Below are 24,851 nucleotides of genomic sequence, written 5' to 3' on the forward strand. Positions count from 1 at the left end.
TTATTACTGTTTTCAATAAAGCAAGTGGTTCCCCTGACCAACATAAGCCATCACCTGAGATAAATGCAAACTCTCAGGCCCCATCCCAGACCTACTGAATCAGAAACTCTGGGTGGAGCCAGCAGTCTACGTTTTATCAAGCCGTCCAGGTGATTCTGGTTTAAGTTAAAGTTTGAGAACAACGCATTAAAGAATTCAGGACTTTCTTTATCCTCTACACATTTAATAATCCCGTACAGTGCTTACTTTGTGCCAGTCACTATTCTAAAAGTTCCACAGATATTAACTCATGTGAAAAAGCAACCCTAAGAAGTAGGAAGTATTGTTATCCTTATTACACAGATGAAACTTCCAAACAGAGAGAGGTTAAGTTGTCAAAGCTAAGTGGTAGAACTAGAATTCAAATTTATTTCTAATTTGGCGAAAGTTAAGCCTGTTCTCTTCATGCCTCTCTTCTTTCTAAGTTCCCGGTCGCACTCCTTTAGTTCAGCTATCCCCTTTTCCCCTTTTAAATTCCCCATATTGTCAATGTCCTTATTTTCTAACATTATTGCTCGCGTCCTAAAACAAATTTCTTTTCTAAAGCATTGGAATGTAAGTCACAACTCTGCTTTTAGAACCCTTTCTCTGGTCCTAGATGGCATCTTAGTATTATGAAGCTGAAGGTTCTACTATTTCTGAAGTCCTTAGACCCTATTAAGGGCCCCATGTTAATTTCTCATATCTACTGTTCCGGCCAGTTTCCACAAGACCTCTAGTCTCTTCCCGAGCAACTTTCTCGCTCCCTCCTACTACACCCTACCTCCCACTCCCTTCCTACAAGGAAACAACTTCTCCCGCCCACCGCCGTGTCATTTTGCTTGACTTATCCCCAACTGAGAGAACTTCCATTCCTCAGCCAAACCCCTCACCACAGTCTCAAACCCGAGCTACCCCTCCAAAACTTTTTTCAAAACCCTGGTTTCCTGGGGACCCTCAGACCTAGGGGTTCCCAGGCCAGTCTTCAATTTCCCATCCCAGACCAGCGGTGGGGGGCAGGGCGCTCCCGTTCCTCCCCAAGCTATTCAAGGTCTCCACGGGTCCGACACTCCAAAGCTCCCCAAGAACCCCAGGAGCGCTCCTCTCTCGGATGGCCGCCTTTCTCAGGAGGATCCTCAGGTGCCTTCCCTGCCTTTCCTCGACGCCCTCGCTGAGACCCCGGCCGCCCTCGGCCTCCCTTCTCCCTCGGACCCGGGCCACTCCCAGTCTCCCGGCCCCCCAGCTTTCTCCTCTCGGGCCGCTCCCGGGCTTCCCGGGTTCCCCTTCCTCCTCGCACCCAAGCTGTCCTGTCCGAGTCACCTGGCCCACGGACCAGGTCGTAACCGGTCACCCCGGGTCACCCCTTTCTCTGGGACCCCAGACACCCCCGTCTCCCCAAGGACCTACCCCCCTCACACACCGGACGCCGGGCAGTGCCCCAGACCCGCGCAGCTAAGCGTCCCAAGGGACCTCCCGGCCTGACCCGCTTGGGTCTGGCCCCAGCCTACCTTGCCACCACGAACTCCGCCGCCAGGAGCCGGGCTGCTCTCCCACCAGCCCAGCCAGCGCGAACTCGCCGCCGCCGCCGCCGCCCCCGCCCTGGCCCCGACCGGGGCCCGACCCGGCCCGCAGTCCAGGCCCCCTTCCGCTGCCTTCCGCCTCAGGAGCGCCGAGCTGGAGTTTCCGCCCCGCGACTGCCCCCAGACCTCAGGTCCGCGTTACCAGTACTCACCTGCCGCTGCCCGCGGCCAACTCCAGTGCCACTGCCTCTACCTCGGGCGCCAGTAGCCACCTAGCGCCACCACCTCCCCCATGACAACAGGCCCACCCCGCTTCACACTTCCTATCTCTCCATTGGGTAGTGGGGCGGCAGCTCTCTGCTCTTATTGGTTTAGTTTACCCGTCCGTCAAAGCTTCCTTCCCACCCCTTTTCCTGACCCGGTATTACCCCCCCCCTCCCGGACCTGGAGCGTCCTAGACCAAGCTTTAGTTGTAATTGGTTGATGGTTGGGCAGTTCAAAGTTCTGATAGGCTGCCGAAAGTGTCTGTTAAGTCAATTGGCAAAGTATGTGACGGCCATGGTTGGTTCTAGCTTGGGCACAGTTTGGTTGCGCAGTAGAAAGCAAGGGGCAGACGCTCACGTTCGAGGGGAAGGGTTAACTCTTTGTGGTACAGTGGACTCTGGAAACTCGTCCCTTTCTCCAACTTCCTCCCTATAAGGAGAAGCTTATCACTGCTAGCTTACCCAGAGGGTAGTACTTATAAAACAGCAACATCAGAGGTTGTGTTTAAAAATCATTTACAACCCCTTGAGAGAAAAGCAGTATACAGATTAAAATTTCCCCTTCTTGAGGTCCTAAGATGCCCAGTTTCCTTGACGTTCTTTCCAGAAGTCTCCATGCTAAAGGGCAAAGCACAACCGTTTATTTTGCAGAGGTCAGTCCACTTTGGTTGCAGTTAATAAATTGAAGTGGCGTGTTGAGGGTTCTCCAGCTTCCAGACTCACCCCTAGCTAGCTCCTGCGAAGTGACCAGGCAACCAACAGCAAGTTTGGACTAAATGGGCCATATTTTACCCTTGTGATGCTCTGGACAAGAGAATTCGGCTCCCGCAACTTGATTTTTATGCTCAGCAGTTCTTAAATAGCCCTACTAGTTGTGTGTCAGATACTTAAAAACTTGTCTTTTTTTCTAAACCTCTCCTCTTCCTAAGCAGTCTAAATTAGGACCATTGAAAGACTGCAGTTCCTTTCGCATATTGGCACAATGCACAAGAATAAATGATTGCATTTTTACTCATCTGGGTACAAATCACAGTAGACACTTTTGAGAAATTTGGTGTTGCTATAAAAACTCTTGCGCTCCTAGAAATATATCCATCATTAGTTTTTTGCATTTCTTTTTCATTTCCACACCTTTTCCTGCTCCTAAATAGCAAAATGCTGGCCTAATTATTCTTTCAATTTCTGACTCAGATTTAAATGTACCTTCCTCACAACTCCACCTAGCATACACAAACCTGTGGGTCATGAAACATACACTCAGGAATGGACTGGGACAGGTCAAGGGTACTTCCCTCTTAAGCATCCCTTTAGTGGTTGGGGACTTTCTGTGGCACCAAGAATCTGGACTTTGCCCCTTTCTTATTCCCACTAACTTTTTGTTCCATATCTCTTCTATTTACCCTTATATCCTGTTCCAGCAAGCTACAAGGAGTTTAAAACTGCATGGTTCATTATCCAAAAAAAAATTGTCTATTTTCTAACATATATTTTTAGTCAGGTTTAAATAAACTACATACCTCTATCACCAAACTAAGTGGAAATTATTCCTCCAGCAACTCTACATAACAATAAGGTGTCTTTTCCCAGTTATTTTCCGGAACTTTCCTCCCCCTTCTCTCATCCTCACCTTCCAATTTAGAAATAACCTCCCCTTCAATTCAATGACTCATAAAAAGCCTGTAAAAGGAAAGTGGAAAAGCCAAAATAACTTCAGAGTTGTCTGAATCATTCAATTGAAGGAAAGATCAGACATTGACCATGATAAGACGGAATCCAAGACAAAAGGCAAGGCTGAACTAACATCCCATAACAAAAGAAGTAACGTGTAAATGTGAAGACGCTCCAATGAGAAGGAGGTAGCAGTAAGTCCTTTACCCAGCTTTTTAGTATATTACCAGCAGCTTTCTTCTCTCTAGTCTTGGCAGTGTGTCCTACCTACCAATTTTAGAGCAAGTTAGAAGGCAATTAATGTCCTGGAAGACAGGAAACAATAACGTCATAGGAGGACATGTCCATTATTATGGTACTTTGGGTAATAATGGCTCTTGCACAGTCATAGTCACTATGTGCCATAGAGAACATAGAATTAGGCCAGCCTCACTAAGAGGACTTGTCATCTAAGTTCAGGAACTGAACAGAATTACTATCACAAAACCAGGAAAATTGCCACAAAGGTCAGCTATTCCTTCTATTTCGTTTTATTTATTTATTCATTTTATTTTTTGGCCACACCACACGGCACGTGGGATCTTAGTTCCCTGACCAGGGATCGAACCTGTGCCCCCTGCAGTAGAAGAGCAGAGTCTTTTCTTTTTTTTTAATGTTTTATTTATTGCTGTAATACAAGTGCCTAGAACAAGTGCCTGGCATAGAGAAGATGCCATTAATGGCTTTGGGGATTTCTGTTCTCTCCTTTTCTTGGGGACTTAAGGAGTGGGTGAGGGGTGCATAGTCCCTGGTACCGTCTGCTCACACTGACACCCACAGCGATGGCAGTCACTTGGACTGGGCTTTGAACATCAGCCAGGCAGGGTGCTGCGGAGGTGTCCCTAGATCCCAGCTGTATGACTCCTTCAGGTATGGAGGACCCCTCTGTGACTTCCCCGCTACTCTCGGGGACACAGAAGTCATTTGGTTGCTGCCATGCATGACAGGGTACAGCAACTCTTCAAGGCTGTCCATCTGCCCAGGTGCTTGCTGAGACTCTCCTTACTGGGTTCATTTTTTTTTTTTTTAACATCTTTATTGGAGTATAATTGCTTTACAATGGTGTGTTAGTTTCTGCTTTATAACAAAGTGAACCAACTATACATATACATATAACCCTATATCTCCTCCCTCTTGTGTCTCCCTCCCACCCTCCCTATCCCACCCCTCTAGGTGGTCACAAAGCACCGAGCTGATCCCCCTGTGCTATGCGGCTGCTTCCCACTAGCTATCTATTTTACATTTGGTAGTGTATATATGTCCATGCCACTCTCCCACTTCGTCCCAACTTACCCTTCCCACTCCCCGTGTCCTCAAGTCCATTCTCTACGTCTGCATCTTTATTCCTGTCCTGCCCCTAGGTTCTTCAGAACCATTTTTTTTCTTTTAGGTTCCATATATATGTGTTAGCATACAGTATTTGTTTTTCTCTTTCTGACTTACTTCACTCTGTATGACAGACTCTAGGTCCATCCACCTCACTACAAATAACTCAATTTCATTTCTTTTTTTGGCTGAGTAATATTCCATTGTATGTACGTGCCACATCTGGAAGAGCAGAGTCTTAACCAGTGGACTGCCAGGGAAGTCCCCCTCCTATTTCATACACTAAAAGAAAAAAAAGCATTTATAAATATTTTTGCTCACACATACATATACACTCCTACCCTCCCATTCCTTGTGAAAATCAATTAAGAAGAAAAATGGGGACTTCCCTGGTGGTGCAGTGGTTAAGAGTCCGTCTGCCAATGCAGGGGACACGGGTTCCGACCTTGGTCTGGGAAGATCCCACATGCCGTGGAGCAACTAAACCCGTGCACCACAACTACTGAGCCTGCGCTCTAGAGCCCGTGAGCCACAACTGCTGAGCCCGTGTGCCACAACTACTGAAGGCTGCACGCCTAGAGCCTGTGCTCTGCAACAAGAGAAGCCACCGCCATGAGAAGCCCACGCACCGCAACAAAGGGTACGCCACAACTAGAGAGAGCCCATGCGCAGCAATGACGACCCAACACAGCCAAGAATAAATTTTCAAAAAGAAAAGAAAAATGTAATATAAACACGTACAATGCAGTAAGAAGAGAGAAAACCTTAAAGAAGGAAGGTTTTAAGGAACATTCTTTGATCCCACAGAAGGCTATTGTGTTATTGAAGCCCATGCAGTACTGGAAAAGTTAATGCTTGAACCCTACATTTTAATTTTGTTTTGATTTTGTGTGCACAAAGTAACCTTGTAAAGTAATTACTCCATCCAGCTTCTCTTTTCTTTCCTGTGTTATGTGCTTCTCCATCACTCTCAAGGCCCCCTCTTAAAAAGCAAGAGCCCTGGGGTCAGGGAGTCTGCAGCTTTGCGTCACATGGCTGGCTGTGGAGGTGGTGCAGATGGTATCTGTGCAAAACCACTTGAGCAAGACCAGGACGACAGGTATATTACAGGCAAAAATAACCTTTATAAATCCTGATGAAGTGGAAAATGATGGACTCAGAGTGATGCCCCAATATCTGAGTGGTATGGTTTGCCTTGGGCTCTAGTGTGTGCTGGTGCTTTTTGCTCTCTTTTCTTTGCTACTCCTCTCTTTTCATCATATCACTTTTCAAGGGAGCAGAATCTAAGTCTCTTTTCATTTCTATTTTAGTCCAGGGGTCAGTCTCACTATGGAAAAGCTCCTTTTGCGGGTTTTTGTTTGTTCGGTTTTGGATTTTTTTCTCCGTGGTTTCTACACACAATTCCAAATGGATTAGAGAAACAAACAACTGGTGGAGAAGAAAATCACTCAGATAAGCGGACAAGGGCCAGAGCTGCCTGCTGCTAGAAGTTAGGGGCAAAGCCGTGATATTTGATAAGCGATGGTTCCCTGAGTTTGGGACCCCTGAAGGTGGAGGTTGACAGGGATGAAGGCATCGGAGAGAAGGGAGGAAAGAGAGAGAAAGAGAGACAGAGACAGAGGAAATGAGAACTGAGAAAGAGAAAGAAAAAGAGAGAGAGGGCCCATAGAGAAGAGGGTAATGAAATCGAGAAAGAGTCAAGAGGCCACAATCAGAGTGCTGAGCCAGCTTAGAGTCCTACCCCCACCTCCGCAGCTATGGACTTTACACCAGGTTGCACAATTGCACCAACCAAGCGCAGCCTCTGCCACTGGTTGAAAGGAGAATGGGGCCAGAAGGCTACCCTATGGGATCATCGTTCTCCTGCCACCCGGAAATCGCCAGGTGCTGCTTCGGCACCAGGGCAAAGCTGACAAGGAAGGATAGATCCCTGCAGCCAGCCATCAAGTGCATCTTCATTTGATTTCATAAAGGTGACCACTGGCATGAAGCTCTGGATAAACAAAGGGAAATTTTCTGGAAGAAGATGTTTTTGCCATCCCAAACTGGGGAGCTTCCAACAAAAGGACGTGCCAAGCTGCTTTCCATGCTCGAACAAAGCACTGTGGTTTCAAAGTTCAAGGCTCTGTTCCATGGAGGGAAGAAGAAAAAAAAAAAAAAGTCAGTGTAAGAGGGTGTTCCCTCAGGCAGAACCATTGCTTTCCAATTCCAGGGCTCATGTGATTTTTAGATAGCACACCATACCTTCTCATAACTCAATGCATGAATTTTCATCCTCAAGAAAAGTGTGTGTACCCCTCTACCCACCTTGCATAGCATAGGTAAGATGGCTTGAGTGCTTGTAAAATGGATGGGCTGCAGCTCTTAGCTCTGCCATTGTGCTATTGAATGGAACCCCTGGTTACTATCACCAGATCTATGGGTGGACCAGCCATTCTTCTGCAGCAGGGAGTGGGCCGCTCAAAGAACTTTTAAACTTTTGTCCATCCCAGTTTTACACACACACAAAGAGTTTCCTGGAAACATGGCTACACTCCAAGGATTTCAGAGAGTAGAATACCTTCTAGAGCTCCAGTTTCCTAATCACTTGGAATCTCATAAGAAAGTAGACTTGAACTCAGACTCTTGAACCTAAATGTGTTCAGATCCTGGCTCTGCCATTCGTAGCTGTGTGACTTTGGGAAAGTTGATTCATCTACCTAAATTTCAGTTCCTTCATCCACAAAATGGGATATGTATTAGTTATCTCTTGCTGCACAACAAATTACGCAAAAACTTAGTAGCTTAAAACTGCAATTATTATCTCTGTTTCTGTGGTTCAGAAATCCTGATGCAGCTTAACTGGGTTCTCTGGCTCTGGGGGTCTCACAAGGCTGCAGTCATCTCAAGGCTCAACTGGGGGACTTCCCTTGTGGTCCAGTGGTTAAGACTCCATGCTCTGAACGCAGGAGGCCCGGGTTCAATCCCTGGTCTGGGAACTAGATCCCTCACGCCGCAACTAAAGATCCTGCATGTCACAACGAAGATCCCCCACGCGGCAACGAAGATCCTGAGTGCTGCAACTAAGACCCGGCACAGCCAAATATATAAATTAATTTTTTTTAAAAAAAGGCTTGGGCTTCCCTGGTGGCGCAGTGGTTAAGAGTCCGCCTGCCGATGCAGGGGACACGGGTTCGTGCCCCGGTCCGGGAAGATCCCACATGCCACAGAGTGGCTAGGACCGTGAGCCATGGCCACTGAGCCTGCGCATCCGGAGACTGTGCTCTGCAATGGGAGAGGCCACAACAGTGAGAAGCCTGCGTACCGCAAAAAAAAAAAAAAAAAAAAAAAAGGCTCAATTAGGATGAATCTGCATCCTAGCTCAGTCATATCATTGTTGGCAGGGTTCCTTAGCTCACAGGCTTTAGGCTAAGGCCTTAGGTCCTCATGAGCTGTTAGCTCAGGACTTCCCTCAGTGCCTTGCCTTGTGGATCTCTCCATAGAGCACCTCAAAACATGGCAGCTTACTTCATCAGAGCAAGCCAGCAAGAGGGCAAGAGAGAGGGCCAGTAAGAGTGAGACTGCTAAAGAGACGCAAGTCATAGTCTTTTGTAATCTAATCACAGAAGTGACATCCCAAAATTCTTGCCACATTCTATTAGTTAAAAGCAAGTCATTAGGTCCAGCCCACACTCAAGGAAAGGGGATTACACAAGGATGTACATACCAGAAGAGGGATCATTGGAGTCACTTTAGAAGCAGACTACCTTAGTATAATAATAATAATAATAATAATAATAATACCTACTTGTAGGTTTTGTTTAAACATTAAGGGAGAGAATATGTTCAATTCAGGGCCTGGCATATATTATGTACCTGGTGTATACAATAACTATTATTACTATTAATGTTATTATTGAGTATATAATGATTGGTTTTCTCTCCCTTCTAGCTACTAGGAGGAGACTTTTATGAGCAATAAATGAGATAATCTACATAATTCAGGAAGGACCTGACGCATAGTAAGCGCTCAGTAACCATTAATTATTATTAATGTTATATGAGTGTATGCTATCTGGTTGCCCCTCCAAGCTACTGGAAAGATATGCTATGATTACGGTAACTTCCAGAGTGGTCTAATTTTCAAATGTTTTGCCTCATTTATCCATGTGTACCCTATACTTGCCAGAACACAATTCTAGATTTGGGTCTCATAAAATATGACCAACAAAGCCATGATCCAGTGTAATTTCCTGCCTGCGCTATACTAAGAAAGGCATGCTCAAAACAAGCAAGATGGGCTAAGTATGGCAGCACCTTCCAGTATGCAGAAATCTGAGCCTGGATCCATTAAAGTTCCAGAGAGAGGGGAGTGTGCCCAGAATGAGCAAGGACTTGGCTGTGTGACTTTTGTCCCTTTCAAAAGAAGCTGGTCACTGTGTATCTGCTGTCAGTCGTTAACTGAGGATGAGAGAAAGGGGGATTCTACCCAGGCTCCGTGGATGGAGTAAGGACACCCAAGAGGTGGATTGCACACCTGGATTGGGAGAAGTCAGAATCAAGAGACTGAAGAAAGAGAAATTTTGCAATTAGAAAGTTGGAAGAAGAGAGTCCAGTTTGCAACATGAACGAAAGATCACTACAAGGTTAGAGTGACCCAGCAGGGCTGCGTTGAGTGGATTCCTTGTAAAGGAGGAGGATATTGAGGTCTGGCTAGTGGCCAGAGAAAATGAGGAACTATAATCAAGGAAACCCCGTTATTTTGGCTTTGAGTCATTTCTCAGGGCTCACCATGATTATTATATAGAAAAATGGCAGAGAAATACCCCTAAAGTATAAATGATCTTTAAACCGAAAACACTGTAGAAGAACAAAGGTCCAAGTGCATAGCTCACCTCATCTTATCTTTTCAGGCTAGGAGTAGCTACTCAAATATTCTCTCCCTCCCTCCCTCCCTCCCTCTCTTTATATTTGTACATGTTCTTTCCTTTTGTCTGTGTTCCAGGCAGAAGAAGAAACTATCATCACAAGGAAATGCCCTAGGATCTTTTCAACTGGAGCTGTTTCCTGATCCAGAGCCTCCGTCTCCAACAGTTTCTTCTGTGGTGCTAGACCATTAGAGCTCAATAAATACTCGCAGGTAATAACAGTTACACCTCTGCCTCCAAATCAAGTCACCTGTGCAGCTGTGATTTAAACAGGCTCCTTGATTTTCTGAGATGCACCAGCTCTGGGCCCTTCTCCTCTGGGCGTGTTCCCAGGTGTTTCCAGGTTTGTGCACAGAAAGGCTCAAAGCAGAAGTTGCTGGGAAAGTTCTGTGAGGTTAAAGGAGAGGTGTATAGCAACATCAAGTTCCTCTTCCTGTTACTCTTGTCTCTTCTTCTTCTAACTCTATGTTTCCTCTGTGTTTGAGAAAGGGGAGAATTATAAATAAGGCTCAGTACCACTCAGCAGCCAGAGAAGATCTCTGTCTGCTTTTATGCAGGATGGCCAATTTTAGAAGGGAAAGGGGCTGAGGAGATGAGGACTTGCCCCCAGGAAGTCTGCCTACACAATAGAGATGGTGTGTTTATTTATTCAGCCTTTTCCTACAGGCAGCCAGAGCAACAGCCATTTCATTTTGTCCTCAGGAAGTGTATTTAGTGGTAGGCTTTCTTTCTTTTCCTGTTAGTTTCCTGCAAAAGGACACCAGTGTCTTCTCAGAGCAGCAGCTGATAAGAAGGATTTTGTTGCTCAAGTGAAGGCAGACAAACATATTTCCTGAGGCAGACCCAGCACATCCCAAGGGCACGGAGAACTGAGCCTGGGTGTGGAAATAGAAGAACCCGATTTTCACACCTATTTCCCTGTGCCATCTTCCTCCCTGAAATAGTCTCTCTAGTGGGATACAATAATTACATCTTCCACTTGTGTAGAATTTCACACTTTCCCATGGTCTCATCACACTGTACAGAAGCAGACTCCAAGGCACTGTATTTGAAGGAGCCTGGGAGTTACTTTGGAGGGTTGTTATAAGCAGGCAGCTTTGGGTTTAACTCTATGTTCTGGGGAAATTATACCAATAGTATAGGCTTACCCTAAGTTAGATTCCATTTACTAGCTGCTTCTCATCTTACAGATCTCACCTTCAAAGTCACTACTACAGTGGGGCCTGCTGACACCTCCTCTCCCAGCCACCACTGGGTTGGATGCCCCTCTTATACACACTGCACTTCCGTGTGGAATACACACACCCCATGTGTAAACTTGCATAGTGCCTATCCCCCCTGCAGCATTGTGATACCAGGAAACTCATCCATCCTGCTCACAGCTCCTAGCACAAGACCTGACCCAAACTAGCTCACTAAATGCTCAGTGAATGAATGAGTCAGGAGTTGTCTCTAGAAGCAGCCTTCCCACTCTACACCATCATTTATTTTGGGGTGGTGCTATGGGAGTTATGAAAAAGGCATGTGCTAATTATCATATAATGATCACTAGTGGTTACATTAATTAGTAGGTAAAAGCACAGTGGGGGGATATGACTAAATAAAGCCTTCTACCAGTGTGCATAGGGCCTTCCCTGCATTATGAATTGGAAATCTCATTGCCTGTCTCTGTTGGACTCCCATAGAGAGACAGGGTCATTCCTTCAGTCGCCAAAAGTGGGGAGAGGGAGAACTCAGTTTCCTCTGACTCAGTGAAACTGTTCCGGTCTGAAAATTAAATTAAAATGCTGGGCTGGTGGTGGCCCTCTGCTACTTCCCTCTCAGGCTCTGGCATGGATTTCCCCATCAAGGGTCTGCACTGAGTCATTCCTGCTCCAGATAAAAAACAAAAAAATTCAACTCCCTCAGGATGAGTGATGCAAGCAAAGACTCATCCTGCTAATCCTCCCGTTGGGGGTCGTTGTTCATGGCCTTGGCCTCCTCCTTGGGAACAAGAGGATAAACTGAGAGAAAAGACAAAACTCTTCCTTCCCATTCCTTCCTAGCTCAAAAGCTCTTGGTCTGTGGTTTCCTCTTCTTCTGCAGAGGGGAAGTGAGGATGGACATAGAGAAGGAGGAAGGATACACCACAGGACACAGCACTCTGATGGCCCTGAGATGGTGGGGGAGTTGTGAATTGGGATGAAGGATGACAAGACATGAAGAATCCCTAGGGATCCTTCAACAGGATCCTTCAAACAACCAAGGCACAGCCCACTTGCCAGGACACAGGGAATCAGAAATGCAGTCAGTGGGAAGTGATGACAGCAAAGAAGCAGGCAGATCTGACACACAGGCCCTACTAAGAACTATGCCCCATGGGAGCACAAATTGCTGCAGATTGGGTGGTAAAGAGAGGGAGTGAGCGTTGAGTGTGAGGTCTTGGATCAGGAGGCCCACACTCTATTTCCTGCTCAGCCATCAGTTGATGGAAGGACCCCATGCAAAAGATGATTGTCAGAGATGTGGCTTAATCAGCTACCCAAGGAATGGGCAGATGTTTGTGAAATGCTTTGAAATCTCTAGATGAAAAGACATGCCAGGAAAAGTTGTTATTATTTTGATTGTTGATTCATAAAGGACCCGGAGCATCTTTGAGCTCCTGTATTGGAATCAGAGGCCACAGTATTTTCATCTTGGGTGGACCAGTCCCTGGAGATCTGTTTTCTAATAACCTCAGTTGAGAACATGTTCATTGCCGATGTCTGTAAGGAATACAACCAAAAATCCCCATCATTGGAGTATTACAAATTTCCAACCAAGCACCAGTAAGTTTTCTGTGCAACAGATCCTGGCCAGGCCTAATTTGTGTGGAGGGATGTATAGGCTGTGACCTGGTAACACTTCTCCCTCTCTCTCTCTCTCCTAAGCCCTCCCTCCTATCCTCTTTCTTACATGTGTGTAAGGCTACTTAGGAACTTTGACTTATCAAAGGATATTTGGAGACTCCAAAATGATCACCCCAATTGTGGCTCTCCATCTCCCACCACTTAGCCCTTTTATTTTTAAGGAAGTGGTTAAACCAGACCCTTTTTCATTCTATTTGGCAGGTATGTGACCCTGGTATTCTACTTCTCTATTCACTCCCTTGTATACTTTGTTATAAATGCTCCTGCCCCACTACCCCTCCTGGTCTCTGTTCCACAGACCAACCAGATTGTCATTCCAAAGTGATATGTTAGTCATTGAGTTCTTAAGTGAAAGTACATTCCCCTTCTTGGTGTCTCCAAAGCTAACAGGCTGACTAGACTCATAACAGGACTTTAACCTGAGCCTGTAACAAGTACTTACCTGTCCTGAATGACCTAAGCAGTAACAATCCCAGGTCACAATCATCACAGGAACAGATATTATTTTTCTGCTGCTGCACAAAGTGGACAAAGATTGTCGAGCTGATGCAGAATGGATCGCCTAATAAAGCCAGAGCTGCTTGTAAACCAAGAAAAAGCTCAAGAATGGGCACGTGACTGCTAGGCATGCTTTAGGGGGAGAGCGGAGCTAACTCTATAGTATCACAAACAGCATGGGGAAGATCAGCAGGAACTCGGCTCTCAAATCCCCGAATCCTAGGATTATAACATCATGGACAAACTTCCAGTAGAGTTAAGATGAGGACTGGTAAAAAAAAAAAGAATACTTTAAGGTGTAGGTAATAAATGCATGGAGCTCATTATCCAGGGAGGGAATATAGTCAGAATACAGAAATGATTAGAGCAAATTTATGAACTGCAGAGTCATACGTGAATGAACCAGTCATTTTTCAACCCCAGTCCTACTGCAGAGTCCCAGATCCCTTTCCTAGTTCCAGGGGTTCCACTTCATTAGGTTGGAGTAGGGTCCAGAGATCTGTACTTCATTTTTGCAAAGCTCCACCAAGTGATTCTGATTCATAACCAGGTTTAAGAACCACTACTTGAATAACCTTTCGTCCAAGGTAAGAGAATATTAAATGGACTATAGGTCTGTCTCAACCTGGTAATCCTTATGGTCCTAACTGTCAAACTGCTTGGTTAGTGAATGCCAACTCAGAGACATAACAGCTGGTATCTTTGTGATACAGACCAAACTCCAGAGTAGCCATTAGACCCTGGATCCAGTGATCAAATGTAGTAATATAATTCTCCGGCCCCTGGCTCATTTAGAACCTTCTGCAAGATCTGTGAGACTTTCCCACCTCAGGGATGAATCAACTGGAGCTTTTTAGAACAACCTTTGGAAGGAAATATTCAAATCTGCTTACCAGAATACAGTGCAGACTTCTTTAAACATTTCCCTTGTGACTCTTCATGTGCAGTGCTTAGAATACTAGGCATTCACTCATTCAGTAAATATCCATTGACTAAAAATTAGACACATACTCTATGCTAATAGTTTGCTGCTGAGGGTGTAAATAAGCAAATAAGACAGTGGTAAAACAGATGTGGTCCCTAGCCTCATAAGTAACTAATAGGCTCTCAAATTCTTTTTGTTTTTTTATAATGGCTGGGTACCGTGGAACTGCCATCCCAGGAAATTCTATGAGGGCCATTCTACCCTCTTAGGGACATAGCATTTGAGTTCTAGATGTAGCTCGCCTGAGGCCAAGAACAACTGTAAAATGAGATGCCCCCCCCTTTTTTTTCCCCAAATGTACCTACAAGTAAAGGATAAAATGAGCTTCCAGAGGATAAGAACTATACTTTGTTCACCTTTGGATCCGCAATTCCATGTAGAGTACCTTGTGCATAGTAAGGTTCAGTGTTTTTGAATGAGTGAATGAATGAATGAGGCTTGAATCTAAGTTCTGCTGCTTACTGTGCATCCTGTACAAGTCACGGAATCTTTCTGACCCTCTGCTTCCTCACGATAGAGGCAATAACTATCTTGCCTACTTGTCATATGATTAGAAATCACATGGTCACTAGCACTATAGCTGGCATAAGGCAGGCAGGTACTCAACAAATGGTTGTAGGGATGGTACATGGCTGTTACTGTGAGAACAGGTAAACAGAAGCTTCCAGGAACCAACTTGCATGGTCAGACTGACACCTGGTGGTGCAATCTTAGAACCTATGCCAAAAGTATAGTCAATTGCTGGATTGAAATTTAAGTTAGGGAGTAACTAGGAACTAGTAAGATGGGCTTTACCCAAGTAACAATTTTTTTTTTTTATACAAGTAATATTATTTAATTCTCACCAGTGATTTTCAATCCTGACTGTATATTAGAATAATCTACAGAGCTTTTATAATCTACTGCTATCTGGATCTCACCCTCAGAGATTTTGACTTAATTTGTAGAACAGGCTGCCACATTTTTTTTTAATTAAAAAAATTTATTTTGATGTGGACCATTTTAAAAATCTTTATTGAATTTGTTTCTCTCTCTCTTTTTTTTTTTTTGGCTGTGTTAGGTCTTCGTTGCTGTGCGTGGGCTTTCTCTAGTTGTGGTGCGCGGGTTTCTCATTGTCGTGGCTTCTCTTGTTGTGGAGCACGGGCTCTGGGCGTGCAGGCTTCAGTAGTTGTGGCATGTGGGTTCAGTAGCTGTGGCTTGCGGGCTCTAGAGCTCAGGCTCAGTAGTTGTGGTGCACGGGCTTAGTTGCTCCATGGCATGTGGAATCTTCCCAGACCAGGGCTCGAACCCATGTCCCCTGCATTGGTAGGTGGATTCTTAACCACTGCGCCACCAGAGAAGCCCACTTCTGTCTTATGTTTTGGGGTTTTTTTTGGCTGTGAGGCATGTGAGATCTTAGATCCCCAACCATGGATCAAACCTGCACCCTCTGCATTGGAAGGTGAAATCTCAACCACTGGACCACCAGGGAAGTCCCAGGCTGCCACATTTTTAAAAGCAATGTTAATGTGCAACCAGGTTGAGAACCACTGCAAAAGACCCGTGAGATAATTATCATTCTTCCCATTTTACAAATGATGAAAGTAAAACTCAGAATGATAAAGTACTTTTCACAGAGTCACATAGTTATTCGTAGCAGAAGGGAGTTTGAACACGACTCTACCATTTTTCTCTATATCACATTTTCTTTTTTTTTTTTAACATCTTTATTGGAGTATAATTGCTTTACAATGGTGTGTAGCTTCTGCTTTAAAACAAAGTGAATCAACTATACGTATACATATATCCCCATATCCCCTCCCTCTTGCGTCTCCCTCCCACCCTCCCTATCCCACCCCTCTAGGTGGTCACAAAGCAGCAAGCTGATCTCCCTGTGCTATGTGGCTGCTTCCCACTAGCTATCTATTTTACGTTTGGTAGTGTATATATGTCCGTGCCACTCTCCCACTTTGTCCCAGCTTACCCTTCCCCCTCCCCGTGTCCTCAAGTCTATTCTCTAGTAGGTCTGCGTCTTTATTCCCGACTTGCCCCTAGGTTCTTCATGACCATTTTTTTGTTTTGTTTTTTAGATTCCATGTATATGTGTCAGCATACAGTATTTGTTTTTCTCTTTCTGACTTACTTCACTGTGCGTGACAGACTCTAGGTCCATCCACCTCACTACAGATAACTCAATTTCGTTTCTTTTTATGGCTGAGTAATATTCCATTGTACATATGTTCCACATCTTCTTTATCCATTCATCTGTTGATGGACACTTAGGTTGCTTCCATGTCCTGGCCATTGTAAATAGAGCTGCAGTGAACATTGTGGTACATGACTCTTTTTGAATTATGGTTTTCTCAGGGTATATGCCCAGTAGTGCGATTGCTGGGTCATATGGTAGTTCTATTTTTCGTTTTTTAAGGAACGTCCATACTGTTCTCCATAGTGGCTGTATCAATTTACATTCCCACCAACAGTGCAAGAGTGTTCCCTTTTCTCCACACCCTCTCCAGCATTTATTGTTTCTAGATTTTTTGATGATGGCCATTCTGACCGGTGTGAGATGATATCGCATTGTAGTTTTGATTTGCATTTCTCTAATGATGAATGATGTTGAGCATTCTTTCATGTGTTTGTTGGCAATCTGTATATCTTCTTTGGAGAAATGTCTATTTAGGTCTTCTGCCCATTTTTGGATTGGGTTGTTTGTTTTTTTGTTATTGAGCTGCATGAGCTGCTTGTAAATTTTGGAGATAATTCCTTTGTCAGTTGCTTCATTTGCAAATATTTTTTCCCATTCTGAGGGTTGTCTTTTCGTCTTGTTTATGGTTTCCTTTGCGGTGCAAAAGCTTTGAAGTTTCATTAGGTCCCATTTGTTTATTTTTGTTTTTATTTCCATTTCTCTAGGAGGTGGGTCAAAAAGGATCTTGCTGTGATTTATGTCATAGCATGTTCTGCCTATGTTTTCCTCTAAGAGTTTTATAGTGCCCGGTCTTACATTTAGATCTCGAATCCATTTTGAGTTTATTCTTGTGTGTGGTGTCAGGGAGTGTTCTAATTTCATTCTTTTACATGTAGCAGTCCAGTTTTCCCAGCACCACTTATTGACGAGGCTGTCTTTTCTCCACTGTATATTCTTGCCCCCTTTATCAAAGGTATGGTACCACGCTGTCTTGGTGGAGGCTTTTGGAAGTCTGATGTGCTCCACTTAGCTTCTGCCTGTGAAAGTCTCAAACTCAGAGGCACTGGAAAATTCCATGACCCTATGGGGTGAAGTACCCCAAACAGCATTTTGGTGTTGAGAGGGTAAAATGGCCTAATGAAGGCACTGACTTCCTGAATTCTCTCTATAGAATCCCTCTTCCCAGAGCTTTAAACTCTACTGCTCTGTTGATGGACAAATGAGCAATTTAAATTTGTTTGACTCTGAATTGAATAGTTACAAGATATATTTAGAGCTTTTTTTTTTTCTTTTCTGAGATCTGGGATATGTTAGAGAACTAAAACAGATTAATTATCCATTACTGAGTTCCAGGAAACAGCCTCCCATACAACTAGTGCGCACTTATATGTTTGTCCAAAAACAGTTGAGGTGACAGGTATCAGCAGATAAAGAAGAATGAAAGGGCTAAATCCTAACATCTGAGACTGTGTCCTAAACTGGCCTCCCAAAGAGATTCTCAGAGGACAGATGATCTTGAAAGGTATGGGAAGCACAAGCGCCTTCCAAACCTACCCTGTAGGAAGTGCCAGCTCAGCCCAGGCATGGAAAATGAATGGGGCCTCACTGGGTCACTGAGGAAGCCTGCAGCATCTTATACAGATGGGTGAGATCCAGGCCACTGCCTAGCTCAATTACTTGCTAGGACGATTCCTCTGAATTTTTGAGGAATTTTTCTTTGGTTGGTGCTGGGCAGCACATGGGAACAGGCTGAGGGTGCTGAGGTTCAGCCAGGTGAGCAATAGCCTAGAAACTCACCCTCTGAAAAGCCTACATCAGGGGTCACAAACTCTCAGCCCAAGGGCAAAATCTGGCTCCCAGATGTGTTTTGCACAGTGTTAGTTTTCAGTGTTTTTAATATTTTTAAAGTAATTGCCAATGTTTTACAGTGGACAAGTTTCATGTAAAAATCTAGATTTTTTTGCATGAGTTATAATGTAGAAAACCTTGACTATCCTGGTCACTGCTATATCCCAGAACCTAGAACAGTTCCTGGAATGTAATAACTCTTTAATAAATATTTTTTGAATCACTGTTTTTTTAAAAAAAACAAAACCCAGTCCTATGAAGTAGGAATTATTGTCACCATTTTACAGTGAATGAAAGAAATCTCAGGGCTTCCCTGGTGGCAGAGTGGTTAATAATCCGCCTGCCAATTCAGGGGACAAGGGTTCGAGCCCTGGTCCAGGAAGATCCCACATGCCGTGGAGTAACTAAGCCCGTGTGCCACAACTACTGAGCCTGCACTCTAGAGCCTGCAAGCCACAACTACTGAGCCCATGTGCTACAACTACTGAAGCCCGTGCACCTAGAGCCCGTGCTCCACAACAAGAGAAGATACTACAATGAGAAGCCCACGCACCACAACGAAGAGTAGCCCTCACTTGCCGCAACTAGAGAAAGCCAGCATGCAACAACGAATACCCAATGCAGCCAAAAATAAATAAATAAAATAAATTTATTTTAAAAAATAATAAATCTCAGAGAATTTAAGTCACTCACCAAAGGTCACATAATTAATAAGCAGCAAAATATTTGGACTCAGGCATGTTGACTTCCAAAGCCAGTGTTCTGTTCACTACTCCACACTGCACAGCATCCTACACTTGTGGGCCTTTCACAGTCACAAAAGCCTTTCGATTTAGATTTTTTAAAAACAGCCGAATTGAGGTACAATTAACATACTATACAATTCACCCATTTAAAGTGTATGATGCAATGTTTTTTCATTTTATTCACAAGGTTGAACAATCATCACCACAGTCTAATTTTAGAACATATCTGTTCCCCCAAAAGAAACCCCATTAACAGTCAATTCCTATTCCCCTCTCCAACTCTCCCTCCCCCATTCCCACCTCTCCCAGCCCTAAGCAATCACTAATCTACTTTCTGTTTATATAAATTTGATATTCTGTAATCTTCTGCAAAGGAGGCAAGAATATACAAGGAGAAAAGAGAGTCTCTTTAGCAAATGGTGTTGGAAAAGCGGGACAGCTACATGTAAAAGAATGAAATTAGAACACTCCCTTACACCATATACAAAAATAAAATGGTTAAAATACCTAAATATAAGACATAACACCATAAACTCCTAGAAGAGAACATAGGCAAAACATTCTTTGACCTAAATCGTAGCAATATTTTTTTGGACCTGTCTCTTAAGGCAAAGGAAACAAAAGCAAAAATAAACAAATGGGACCTAATCAAACTTATAAGCTTTTGCATAGCAAAGGAAACTATCAACAAAATTAAAAGACAACCTATGGACTGGGAGAAAATATTTGCACATGATGCAATTGACAAGAGGTTAATATCCAAAATGTACAAACAGCTTATGCAACTCAATATCAAAAAAAAAAAAAACCCAACCCAGTCAAAAGATGGGCAGAAGACCTAAACAGACATTTCTCCAAAGAAGACATTCAGATGGCCACAGGCACATGAAAAAATGCTCCACACCACTAATTATTAGAGAAATGCAAATCAAAACCACAATTGGGCACTACCTCATACCGATCAGAATGGCTATCATCCAAAAGTCTATATAAAGATGTTAAAAAAAGAAAAAAGTCTATAAAAAAATGCTGGAGAGGCTGTGGAGAAAAGGAACCCTCCTACACTATTGATGGGAGTGTAAATTGGTGAAGCCACTATGGAGAACAGTATGCAGGTTCCTCAAAAAACTAAAAATAGAGCTACCATATATCCAGCAATTCCACTCCTGGGCATATATCTGGAAAAGTTGAAAACTCCAATTTGAAAAGACACATGCACTCCAATGTTCATAGCAGCACTATTTACAATAGCCGAGACATGAAAATAACCCAAGTGCGCATCAACAGACGATTGGTTTAAGAAGGAATAGACAAATTAAAAAATTTGTCCAGTCTGGAAATTTCATATAAATGAAATCATACAATATGTGATCTTTGGTAACTGGCTTCCTTCACTTAGCATAGTGTTTACAAGGTTCGGCCACGCTGTAGCATTTATCAGTACTTCAGTATATTGATTTATAATGTGTTAGTTTCATGTATACAGCAAAGTGATTCAGTTATACATTCTTTTTCAGATTCTTTTCCATTATAGGTTATTACAAGATATTGAATATAGTTCCCTGTGCTATACAGTAGGTCTTTGTTGTTTATCTATTTTGTATATGGTAGTGTGTATCTGCTAATCCCAAACTCCTAATTTATTCCTCCCTACCCCTTTTCCCCTTTGGTTACCATAAGTTTGTTTTCAATGTCTGTGAGTCTCTTTCTATTTTGTAAATAAGTTCATTTGTATCATTTTTTTAGATTCCACATATAAGTGATATCATATAATATTTGTCTTTCTCTGTCTGACTTACTTCACTTAGTATGATAATCTCTAGGTCCACCCATGTTGCTGCAAATGGCATTATTTCATTCTTTTTTATGGCTGAGTAGTATTTCCATTGTATATGTGGGTATACATTTATATGTGTGTATATGTGTATATATATATATATATATATAAAATCACATTTTCTTTATCCTTTCATCTGTCGATGGACTAGTACTTCATTACTTTTTATTGACAAATAATATTTTATTGTATGGATACACCAAAGTTTATTTATCCATCCATCAGTTGATGGACATTTGGGTTGTTTCCACTTCTTGGCTATTATGAATAATATTGCTATGAACATTCATGTTAATTTAGATTTTTGACATTGTTTCAAAAGTTAGTCATTGTAATTTTTTGTGTTAAAAGCAATAATTTAAGTGGATACATTAAAAACCTACTGTATTTTTAGAAATTTCATTTTGACACTTCATTTTTAAAAATATAGCTGAAGTCTCAAAAAAGTCAGAGTATCCAGCTCACTCTTGACCTCTGAGAGGCACTGATGCTGCTGCCTCCAACAAATGAGCCCCTTTTATCCAGTAAGAAAACAAACTCCTCAGAGTCAGAAAAACTGTCTTACACTTCCTGGCACAGCCATGATGCCTAAGTATAATACATGCATTTGGTAACTATTTGTTGACAGTATAGCTCTTCCAGAAAGGATACGATGGAGTGGGAGGATTAAGTGATAACCAATGGGAGGTTGTGGGATGGGAGAGAACAAATTCTAAAGAACAAATTCTAACGCAGGTGTTTTCCTTCGACCCACCGCCCTCCCTTTGCTGTTAGTCTGGTCCGGAAGATTTCTGTTGATGTAGTTCACTAAGGGATGCTAACTTAGATGGAATATGTAAACTAATAAGGACATGAATCTTAGCTGAAAAATGGAAAATTTCTCTAGATCTCGACAAAGAGAAGGTCAGCATAGTGTTTCTCCCACAAATTGGGCCAAACAGAAGCTTCCTTTTAAAGTAGGATAGGCAGCAATCCCTTGTCTAATCAACCTGTGGAGTTAGCGAATGTCTGTGGCAGAAGAAAGGAGACGAAAAATGGAAAGAGCAATGGAAAGGAGACAGCCAAAACATTCTGTGTGGGAAAACTCTCCTACAACTGCGTCAGTCTGGAAGGACAGGCAAGGATCTCTGGAATATTTTGTCATTATAACAGTTTATTAATATGAATAGATACAGCTAGAAAGCACAAGGGCAAGGAGAATGGATGACCTGCTTCTTTATTGTGAAGCAACAAGTGAACCGATTTGGAAACACAAGAGGAAAATGGAGATGTCGTGGAGCCCTGCCGAGTTCCATCCTCCAGCTTTTCTCGTGTCCTTCCCCCCACCTGGAAGATCTTCCCTCCTCCCCTCACTCTATCTAAGGCTCGTGCTATCCCTGAGACCCATGACTACTCCAGCGCCCTTCTCCCCTGGACTCCTACAACACATCTTCTGTGTACCCCACAATTCCTACTAGATCAAGCATACTGTCTTTCAAAGGTTCTTATATGTGTGTTTTATAGAACCCTTTGTACACTCCTCAAAGACAAGGGCCATTTCTGCTGCTTCTGCTACATCTCCCAGAGTACCGAAGGCCTAATAGACCCTCTGTTTGGCCTTGCTGACTGACTGAAGGGTTCCGTTCAGGCTTCTTGTTCCTGCCAGTGATGCAGAGAGCACAATAAAGTCCTTTCATTATGAAATGACAAAGTCAAAGATAGAAGGGCTGAGAAAGTACTCACACAGAATTATTTATTGTCTCAAATGTCTCATGGCAGCCAGATCTCAGAATCTTCAGACTTGATAGATGTGGAAATAATTTTGATGTATGTGATGGTGCTTTTTGGATTAGTATTTAACTTGAAGTGTGTAAATTAATAAATAAAAACATGGGTTACATGAGTCAGGAAAAGGGAAGATTTTCTTTTACATACTTAACTGATATCCCCCCAAAGTTCTTTTTTCCCCCATGTTCAATAGCTGCTAGGTGTTCATAGTGGAAATTATTGCTTTTTATATTTCTGATCGTAACAGTGCAACCAGAAGAGAGGATCTGATTAGGGGGAGAAAAATGGAGAGAGAAATTAATATTGGCTTTATTTTAATCACTGAATGTCCCAAAGCTATTTAGGGTGTAAACAGCAATCAATATTTAGGAAAGAAAGCTGGATGAGTTCTGCTACTATGAGTTCTGAATCTTTCCTCTTCCATGGCAATTTTTTGGATATTGTGTGCTCTTACGGGATCCCAGCTTAGGATACAGATACCGTTTGTAACTCTCCCATGATGCCTTAATCTTTTAAGCATTAAGTACATTAAGGAGGCTCATGAGAATTGCTAATCAGCCTTGTGAAACTGCAGCAATGCTTCCTAGGGATCTAAAAGTGTTCACACCCACCCACACAGTACAAGGTGGAAAATATTGTACTAGCTCTGTTTTCTTGTAACAGTCCAGTGACATGGCTTCCTTATTGCCTTCCGGGCTGCAGTTAAAGAACTTGCTCTAAAACAAGACTAGACTTGTAGATAGAAAACATCACTTAAGATTTTCTTTCCTAGATTAATGGGATTCTAGTTTGGGTTTCAAAGGGCTCTTTGTACAGCTTACAAAAGATTCTGGGTCTTTGAATATTTCTATTCTAGTAAAATTTGGAGTTCTGACCTATATTTAATATAGGACTTTTCTGGGTTATGGAAAAATATGGACTGTCACCTAATGTGTTGTCAATTTTCTTTAACCCTCTGTGTAAATGGTGCACATTAAAGAGCCAGGTTTACTGTTAAACAGATTTTTCTTTATAAACATAATGACAAAGAGATACACAACATCAGTTAAAGAGAAGAATGTGACTAGGTCCACTGCTGCCTGTGTCTTGGAGCAAGAGAAGGGCTCATCCCAGAAATAATTACCTTTCCTTCTAGGGGAAGAGGACACGACCCTGGAAAAAACTTGAGTTTTTACTTAGCTACAGATCTTGGTTGTCAGATCCAAATGGTCCCATCGCAATTCTTTTTTCCCGGGCAGTGCGTAGATCTTTGACAAGTGATGAATGACCTCTGCTTCTTGTGCTTAGGCCCGGGACTGGACTCTGTGACCAGGGATTTGGTGTGCGGGGCCTCACAGGCTGCAGAGAGATATTAACATGTGAGCGCATGTGCAAAATGTGGTCTCATGTGACAGATCCAAAGAGAAAGCCTCTTCAGCCATGGTTTTATCAGAATAGCTCTGTGAACTACCATAATAAATGAAAGAATAGAATCTATGAGTCCAAGACCTGCCTGTTTTGATTGCAGTCAGCAGCCTAATGTGGAGAATATGCCTGAATTTCCCACCCAAGGCTTGGACCTCCACACGGTGATCTTTGGGGTTAGCCTGTGTTTTCTATGTCTTTATTAATATGTAGTCGTAGCAGCAGCTATGGGAACTGTAGTAGCAATGACTAAAGAGCTTTATTCTTCATGTGTGCTAAGGTGGATTCACTCAGGGTGAACAGCCCCTGGGGACACAGCGCTGCTCTATTTTCACCTTATAAACCAAAGTAGTGATGGCCATAGTTGAGTTTGTACCTAGGTTAAAGCATTCCCAGGAATCTAGGCTGTTCTAATGTTAATCTAGGTTTCTGTATTACTCTATGAAATAGTAAGAGAGTTATCTATCTCATTCCCAAATGTATTCTTAGCTTAGGGCCAAAGTACAAATGGAATTCCATTTACTAAACGTCTAAATATTTAAATGTTATAAATCAAGCTAGTAGGGATTTCCCTGGTGGTCCAGTGGCTAAGACTCCCACCCACTGCAGGGCTCCCGGTTTGATCCCTGGTCAGGGAACTAGATCCCGCATGCTGCAACTAAAAGATCCCGCGTGCCGCAGGATCTTCTAAGACTGGGCGCGGCCAAATAAATAAATAAATATTTTTTAAAAATCAAGCTAACAAACGGTTTTGTTTTGTTTGTTTTTGTGGTACGCGGGCCTCTCACTGTCGTGGCCTCTCCCGTTGCGGAGCATAGGCTCCGGACTCGCAGGCCCAGCGGCCATGGCTCACGGGCCTAGCCGCTCCGCGGCATGTGGGATCTTCCCGAACCAAGGCACTGAACCCGTGTCCCCTGCATCGCAGGCGGACTCTCAACCACTGCACCACCAGGGAAGCCCCAAACTTTTT

General features: G+C 43.3%; 1 protein-coding gene across 10 annotated transcripts in view; it reads right to left on the reverse strand.

The window, feature by feature from the left end:
* The window catches only part of LOC113622945 (protein numb homolog), a 235,092-nt gene that overhangs the window by 176,391 nt on the left and 33,850 nt on the right, over positions 1–24,851 (reverse strand). For 7 of the 10 annotated variants that reach the window (XM_027111712.1, XM_027111714.1, XM_027111709.1 and 4 more), the window contains exon 1: positions 1,751–1,869. Coding sequence is in view for 1 of the 10 variants with exons in the window: in XM_027111716.1 (XP_026967517.1) it covers positions 23,657–23,815 (159 nt within the window). In the remaining 9 variants the exon portion in view is untranslated. Of the gene's footprint in view, positions 1–1,526; positions 1,628–1,750; positions 1,870–22,432; positions 23,816–24,851 lie in introns of those variants that run through there. The other 3 variants (XM_027111715.1, XM_027111708.1, XM_027111716.1) reach the window with 3 other exon arrangements.

The sequence above is a fragment of the Aethalodelphis obliquidens genome, unplaced genomic scaffold (genome assembly GCF_003676395.1).
Source record: "Aethalodelphis obliquidens isolate GAN/ISIS:26980383/991018 unplaced genomic scaffold, ASM367639v1 scaffold10, whole genome shotgun sequence".
NCBI lineage: Eukaryota > Metazoa > Chordata > Mammalia > Artiodactyla > Delphinidae > Aethalodelphis > Aethalodelphis obliquidens.